We start from the raw sequence: 8,395 nt of genomic DNA, 5'->3' as shown, positions 1-8,395 counted from the left end.
ACACTAAACTGTAACTTTAATAAGTTCACAGTTTACTCCTATTTAAATAAAAAGTTTGACCTGTAAGCAGAAAGCTTATGGATGTCGGGTTTTTTTTATCTCTATTTCAAAGAAGAGGAGGAGGAGGAGAACGAGGAAGTAGTAGTCAGTAACCTGCTGACTGAGAACATTTGTATATATTACACTTTGTATACAAAACAATATAGCCTACTTACTAAATTATATTTTTATTGAGATACGTTTTGGACAACCAAAATGTTTTGAGGACAACCAGATTTTGTCAAACCCCCACATGAGGTCACCACCACGGTTAAAATAATCCTTGGGGGAACTCTGGCATTCATTGAATGCCATATAGACATTCACACAATAAAAATTCAAAACTTGGTCTGCAGCCAAGCTCCCACCCCACAGAGCCCCCCAAAGCCTGCCTGAGAACCTCACCAGCATAACTTCAAATGGAATGTTTGTTTTTATCAATCAACCATGCTGTAATGTTTGTTTGTTTGTGTGTTTGTGTGTTTTGTCAGCACTGGTCCTTCCTGTGTCTAACTTATCTCTTGTTCTGCTCTCAGCTGTGATGAGAGGAGCTCCTCCAGCTCCTCCTGTGGGGAGGTGAACACACCTGAGCTCTGAACTTGGACTGTCAGATGATTCATCGAGCTGTTGGAGAGAATTACGCACCCACACTACAACACACACACCCACACTACAACACACACACAACCACACTACAACCCCAGCTTTGACACAAGAACAGAACCCCTAACCTCTGCGACTGGGCCCACCTGGACGTGTGTCGATGACTGACCCGACCTATCAGGACCAAACTCCACACGCTCCCAGCATCTCTGCATTCCAGCTTCTGTTTTTCTTTAATGTCTGTTTTTGATTACAATGTTGATAGTTGTGATATTACTTATGACATGACAATTTTGTTATTTTTTTTTTAGGTGTCTGCAATAATTTGTTGGGGGTAAAAATCAGTAGTACACAAGTCTGAAGGAACAACAGGAGGAATTCCACTCATGTTTCTGCAAAACTAATTTTGCAGATGAGGTGCTCAGCAGTAGCTGTGATTTAGAATAGCTCTAGATGTTGATAGCCATTCCAGCTGTGCCAGGTAAGGGTGTGTTTCAGTCAGCTCGTTACTTATTCTCAGTGTGCCAAATCTTATGGAGTCACAGGGATGATGCAGTGTGATGAGTTCTGTATACGTCCCAAGGAAAACAGTCATTTCTCCTCTTTGATTGAGGATGAAAGCTGTGTGTGCTGTCTGCTTGTTTCTTCATTTAGGACATGTTGTGTGTTTTATTTTTCCATCTTCTAGCCTTTTTTCTCCACAGCTTTACTGTTAAACTGACAGATGCACTGTGCACGATWAAGACTTGTGCACCTAAGACATCAAGATTTCTTTCACATTGATAAGAATGTTTTTTGATGTGTCAGCACAAAATTATTTGTTTACTGGACCAAGTTCAAGTGGTTTAGCTGCAGGTTTTAGAGCCCTTCGGATGAGTTTACAAGGGAATCGTTTTGTCATTTTCTTTAGCGCTCTTCCTTTAGGGAAGTYGACCTAAAAACTGTTGTTTCTGCTGCTTTTGCTGCTTTAAAAGGAGACTATAAGGTCAGAGAGGGAGATTGTTTATTTGCTATGCAAGGAGCAGTTTGTACAGATTGTAGCTGAGGAAAACAAACACTCAAGTGCCAGAAAACTCTAAAAAAACATGGAGTTTCTATAACGTACTTCAAAGTTCCACTTTATGACACTAATCACGCCACAGATTGTTGAGACACACAAGAGGAGGTGCTGTTTGAGGTCAGGTTGTCCATTCTTGGCGGTGCAGCACCTCCTGCTGGTCTTTGCCTTATCTCATTGGTACCAGTGCTGTTTTTGTTGGTTTTCAAGTGGAGGCTGGTGTCCAGAAAATAAATAAGAAACTAGTCTGTTTGAAAATGCAATAAATATTGTATATTTACATTAAGGAATATGTTAATCATAGTTACTGATCTATTTTTATGTTGTAAAGATTGTTTATAGGAGGGTAAAAACTTGTAACTATGTTGCAGTGGGTGAGCAGGGCACCTCTCTGGATGTTTGGGTGAATGACCTGCAGGTGACCTTTACCGACAGGTGTTTTTTGTGTGGGGGGACTCCTGCAGTCCACATGGGCTCTAAATGTGATGAAGGATGGCAACAACTCAAGAGAGCATCTTGCCAACTGAAGAGAGAACTCTGTAATCACTTGTTAATCAACCATGTTTTATCAATTGAAATGACTTTAAATAAATATATTCCTGTTGGGGATAAAGGGTAACTGAATCCTTGTTCTTTCTGACTGATTTGGCTTTTAATGAGTTTGTGTTGTTTTCACAGTAGCTGCGTTTCCTTTGACCATGAAAATGTGCAAATTAGAATTTCGAAAATAAATTTGCTCAATGGAAACATGTCAATTTGGAAAAAAAATTATGTTTTTTGACAAAATGTTTTTGCACTAGAATGAGGTGGTTTTTCAGCCGTATCGAAATTGGTGTTTTTCGCAAAACTGCAATTGGAACACTTTTTTCGCATCACGGGAGTCACGTGATCAACAACCGGCTGTTTCTACTGGTGAAAAAGACGATGAAGAAGATAACAGATGATGCTGAAGACAACAGGCAGTTTGTGGCTTGTACTTCTGGTCAGAGCAGGCTGTTGAGCAATTTGTTGGTTAGGGTTAACAACCCATGCTAGAAGTGTGACACCTCACAAAAAAGTCCCGTGGGATTGAGGATGACCTTATTTTCAAGGTTAGATGAAAGCAGCTCTGACGAGACCATTTCACAGTAGAGGTTTAATCTTGGTCCAGCATGGACAGTGGCAGGTGATGTGCAGTCCTCTGAACAATGCTGGATGGCTAATTTTCAATAATGCATCACTAGCTGTGTTTCCACTGCAAATGTGCACAAAACTTTGTTGATATTCTGTTAATGTCGAAAAAACACATTTTCGCAACTGCGGTGTTTCTATTAAGTAAGAAATGCTATTAAAGTCACGTGAATACGTTTGTTCTCATGATAAGTCATTACAAACATGGCAGCGATGGATGTAAACACATAGCATGTTGCTACCATGACACTAGCGCTCATCATCAGAGGAGACGTCGGCGTCTTTTATCGAGGCTTTCCAGAGACAAGTCCCTACTTGGGAGCGGCTACGTATGCTGTGTTTTTGGGAAATTGTAGTCGTTGAGTTTACTATTTTATACTACTTCTGTGATATTACTACTACTTCTACTTCCTGTAAGCTCAGCTACAGATCCTCCTGGCCAGAAACAAGACTCCTGCCTGCAGAATATATGGTTTGATGAGTGGAAGGTAGGGTTGAGATGCAGATGTCCTGCTGAGGTTCTCAGGAGCTGAAGCCACTCTGCTGCGTCTCCCAGTGACCTGCGTGATTCTTCACCACAGCTTCTCTCTATCAGCTGGTAGATGATGATTGTCAAAAACTAGCTGCATAGCATAAAGATAAAATATCACACTGTGCAAAGCAAGAGCTGAAAAATACTAATACACAGGCTTGAGCTGAAAAATACTAATACACAGGCTTGTCATTTTGCTGAAATCCTAAAGTGGTTCTGAATTCCGGTCTTGGTGACCCACTATCCTGCAGGTTTTAGATGTTTCCCTGCTCTTCAGCAGGTCTTTAAGTTCTGCAGAAGCCTGTCAATCACTCATTCATTTAAATCACGTGTTCCAAAGCAGGGAAACAGCTAAAACATGCAGGATAGTGGGTCATGAGGACCGGAATTCAGAACCACTGCGCAACTTCGGTGTTGTGTTAGCTTGATAGCTATTTATAACTTATAAAAAGAGTACAACATAATTTACATGTAACGTTATGACAAAAGGAGCACTTGTGTAGATAAAGTATGGGCAAGACATGATAGTTAAAAATATATTATTGATGGTTTGTTCTTACCTGTGACAGCTTAGCTCTTAGGCTCACTTCCTGTTTACAAGCGTGCGCGTTCCCGACTCTGGGCCCTGCTGTGGGGGAGGAGCTTAGGACGGGGAGCTGAGAGCAGGGGGAGGGACTACAAGGTTGTATCTGTTCAAAAATTTTTCTAAGTTTTTGGGTTTTCAAGAAACTACATACAGCAGCTTTAAGTACAAAATATATTAGATACTTTAATACTTTTACTCAAGTAAATATTCTTAGAGGAGACTTCAATTTTTACCAAAGTAATTTTATGGTAAGAAACTTGTACTTTTATTCAAGTATTACTTTGAGGTACTTTATCCAACACTGGAGAAATGTCCCACAAACATGCCGCGTCCGGGAGACTGAGCCGGACACTGTGGTTAATCTGAGACAGCTAATCTGAGGCAGCTAATCTGAGACAGCTTCAGACAGCTGTCACCGGGGGAGAGCTGACGGAAGTTGCGCAACTTTTTGTCACTCAGCAGGAGGGAAAAGACTTCAACCAGACTTTAACCACATCTTCAACTTGTTTTTTTTTTTTTTTACAAAGTGCAGTAGGAAGGAAACGGGAATAGAATTAACGATTAAAGACAAAACAAAAACATAAAACTACAGTGAAGCTCCCGAAGAAATCAGATTCCGCCAAAACCAGTCTTTTAATCAAACTCCCGCCACAGGTCTGCGTGCGGCGCGACGCAATGCTGACGTCACATCCGTCTTTTGCGCTCGACCAATGAGCGTGGCAGGATCTGGAAAGCCGACCAATCAGAGCAGCAGCGGGAGCTGCAGCTGACGGAAGAGGAGCTGGAGATTTGGCGCAAGTTTTTGTCCAGAGACAGGAGGCGAAAGAGCAGTGTGTTCGGTCTGCTCCTCTGTSAGCTCCCTGAACTCCTGTTAGCTAACAAACACGTTCAGCTCGAGCGCTTCGACTGAAACAACTGAAATACTTTCATTTCCTACAACACCGGAAGTTGGAAAAGCCCGCGGAGTTTGTTCCACAGAGACTGAGCAGGTTTGTTCTTTTACCGTATAAAATACTCCCAGATTGATTTTCTGTCACGTTTTACTGTGTTTTGTGTTATTTATKTGAACAAGTGTGTTTCGGGTCGGATGAGATTCCAGACTACCTCCTGTTTTCATGTCGACGCCACTTCTTGGCGCCATTAGGACACTTTGTTTTCCTGTTGTTAGTTTCACTCATCTGCAGGGCTCACACACGTTTTAAAGTCAAGTTTTGACTCATAATTATCTGATTTTTAAGTCTCAGTTGCTGTGAAAAGGTTTGGAATAATCATAGTAATTATTAATGAATGATAAACAGGTGGTGTTGTGTGGGGTGCAAAGTGTAAAGTTACACAGTCAAAAATTAACACCAATATTTTTCTTTTATTTAACCTTTTATAAGAAAAAAGAACAGATTTATTTTTCAAAGTCAGTTTTTCACYATATGATTCATACATTTATAAATGTCATAGTTWATAAACTAAATATTTAACTTACAATTTAAATATTTAGTTAACAAGATAAATATTTAACTTGTGACTTAAATATTTAGCTTTGAGCTAAATGTTTAAAATGTGACATTTATAAATGTATGAATCATATGGTGAAAAACTGACTTTGAAAAATATTTTTTTCTTATAAAAGGCTAAATAAAAGAAAAATGTGGTGGTTAATTTTTGACTGTGTAACTTTACAAACAGTGTTGGGAATGACTCAGCTACTGTCAGATTGTTGGATAATGTTAATGTTACTGAGTGAGGTGAAGCCTTGTTTTGTTTTGGCTGAATTTATCTGACATGTTGGTTTGTTCAGGTTTGTGCATCAAACCTGTTTGTATAGTTTTTAGATCGGTTACAAAGAAGATTTGATGTACTTTAACCTCTTACAGGAGGGCCTATGTAATTTAAACAGTTATTTAATGATTGTTTTTCCTGATGTATCAGAAATACAGGTAGAAAAAAATCAAAAAGAAAAATAAATCCTCTCTCCTTGRAGGAGAGACGAAACGTTTCACTAAAGAAGAACCCATCCAGAGGACCTATTTATATTTTTTCTTTTTAATAATGATTATGGACCATGTTTCCTGCAGAGGCCCCAGAATGCCCAGCACCCGCTCCAAGGGCCAGGCTCAGCCCACGCTGCAGTTTCCACGCCGCAAATCCTGCCGAGCATCAAGTATCAAGACTCCCAAATGCCAAGAGGCTCCGCCTTCATCACCAACAAAGCCATCGCCCAACCCCGTTACCCGGATCAGACCCCTCTCCCCGAGACGCCCAGCCCTGCCTGTGTCCCTGACACCAAGAAGCCTCGTGGACCAGCTCCCTCCACGGTCCCTGAAGCAGCCAGGTCTGAGGCCTCTGTCCCCCAGACGACCTGCAGTTCAGCCACCGACCCCACCCTCCGCTGCCCGACTCCCCCTGAGCCCACGGAAACGCACAGGTGAGTCGCAACGAGAGGAGAGACCCAGAACAACCAGTTAGTTCGTTTTTCTGGTTCATGATGGACATGATTGATCAACAATAGGGTTGGGCAATATTGGCAAAAAATAATCACGATTAATTTAGGTATTTAGCCGATAAWGTTTAATTTGAYGATTAATCCCCTGGAGTCCCTGGACACCCTTATGTCCTSGTCACATGACCAATTTAGTGGGAAAGATTTGCTCTTCGTAAAAATCTGTTCCAAATTGTGTCAAAATGACTATATATCTAATAGTATTCACACTATTGTTTTCGTGTTTCTTTTTATTCTTTATGCACACTATTGGGATTCGTTTCCCATCCAAGTCATCTCCACTTTGGCACGCTTCTCCTCCTGCATACTTTGTCCTACAGCTGCCATTGTAATTTATATCTGTAAAGCTCCTGTGCCAAATGATGGCTATGCCTTTTGGTGCCTGTACAACTTATAGTTTTTGAAATATTAATGTTTAATAATTTATAATGGGAGTCAATGGAGCATTGTATTGGTCCAATACTGCCCCTGCTGTAAATACGCAGTACTGAACCATAGTTTAATAATATTTAATCTCAATAGTTCAGTGGTTGCAATACTAATATGACTGTATTTTGATGTTTTACTATAATATTGTCCTAATACTGCTCTATTGCTGTAATATATTGCAGTTTAGTGTCAACAATTGCATTGGCAATGTGGCCTCTTTCTGCACACATGCAAACCAACCCCTGGTAGTGCTCTCTGCCACAAATCCAATGGTCTCATACCATGGGCTTTCATGTGGGAGATGTCATCAGTGACGTCATCAGTCACATAAGGGACATCATCAGTCACATCAGTGACATCATCAGTTTGTTTCTTAGCTCTTCTTCAGCTAAAGTTATCAGAAAGAGGCATTCACACTAGCATTTTCTCTGGAAATGCAAATTCTCTAGTTTTAAATTGTGTTGATAGATAAATAAATTACAGAACTTCTTTAAAAATGTTGGTCATATTTGAAGCAGAGAGGAGCAGGGAGCACGCTCTGCCTGGTGGCATTAATCGTATTAATCGTCAAGTGCCAAATAATAATCGATTAATGTTTTTCTGACGATTAATTGCGCACGATACGATTATGCCCAACCCTAGTCAACAATTGTGTTTTTGTTTTCTCAGGTGATGAGAACGGCTGCAACCTCAGCGCCGCCCTGCAGGGTTCCCCTCCCAAGCAGAACAAACCCACTCTGACCTCGCAACGCAAACTGGGCTTCGACGAGAACTCGCCGGCCTCGTTCCACCCAGCATCAGGTCCGTCCTCTTCACAACAGCTACTGTCTACAGACAAGTTGTCCCCCAGAAAGCTAGAACCGCCCCCTGGAAGTCCTGTGTGTCCAACCCTGCAGACGCCAGCAGAAAGTAAGAGCTTCAGTGTTTGGTTCTAACTCTGGATGACTCTGCCCGACAGTAAAGCGTTGTTTGTGATGATGTCACTGACCTGTGGTGGTTGTGTTTCCCTCAGAGTCCAGGCTTCAGAGCGTGAAGCAGGTCCTCCACACTGCGGTTCCTCAGCGCCTGTTGTCCCGGGAGGCTGAGCAGGCCTCCATTCGCTCTTTCCTGCAGGAGAAGGTCCTGCAGCGAGTCCCTGCCAGCCTCTACATCTCAGGAGCCCCAGGGAGCGGGAAGACGGCCTGCCTGAACTGTGTGCTGCAGGACATGAAGGTGGGTCCTGCTTCACAAGGACACTTTAAAGAGTTACAAGTCAGCTTTTCTTAACCCTTTAATTCATTTTCAAGAAATGTTCTGGTCAGTACAAGACTGCAGAGTTGTTGTTTTTCACTACTGACTGTTGTGCTGTGAGCTAGGCCTGTTGATAAACTGAAAATTAACAGACATTTTATAACCAACATCATTTTACTCATTTGTGATATTGAAATGAGGATTAAGTAAAATTTGGTCAAAATGACCTAATTACATTTTCAGATTCTTGGCTTT

At 41.4% G+C, this 8,395-nt stretch overlaps 2 protein-coding genes across 2 annotated transcripts in view; both read left to right on the top strand.

Annotated features, from left to right (window-relative positions):
- Nucleotides 1-2,323, top strand: part of LOC106534926 (WAS/WASL-interacting protein family member 2) — a gene marked incomplete in the record, with an annotated part of 39,117 nt that extends 36,794 nt beyond the window's left edge. The window contains 1 exon segment of the mRNA XM_014031728.1: nt 576-2,323. Coding sequence (XP_013887182.1) covers nt 576-619 — 44 coding nt within the window.
- A 2,428-nt stretch (nt 2,324-4,751) lies between these two features.
- cdc6 (cell division cycle 6 homolog (S. cerevisiae)) overlaps nt 4,752-8,395 on the top strand; it is a gene marked incomplete in the record, with an annotated part of 13,119 nt that continues 9,475 nt past the window's right edge. Inside the window, 4 exon segments of the mRNA XM_014031729.1 lie at nt 4,752-4,976; nt 6,057-6,406; nt 7,580-7,819; nt 7,923-8,122. Of these exon segments, the coding sequence (XP_013887183.1) occupies nt 6,067-6,406; nt 7,580-7,819; nt 7,923-8,122 (780 nt within the window).

Source organism: Austrofundulus limnaeus, unplaced genomic scaffold (assembly GCF_001266775.1).
Source record: "Austrofundulus limnaeus strain Quisiro unplaced genomic scaffold, Austrofundulus_limnaeus-1.0 Scaffold1307, whole genome shotgun sequence".
In the NCBI taxonomy this organism is placed as follows: domain Eukaryota; kingdom Metazoa; phylum Chordata; class Actinopteri; order Cyprinodontiformes; family Rivulidae; genus Austrofundulus; species Austrofundulus limnaeus.
Note: the sequence above shows the minus strand (reverse complement) of the source record. Positions and strands in the feature narration are given on the sequence as shown.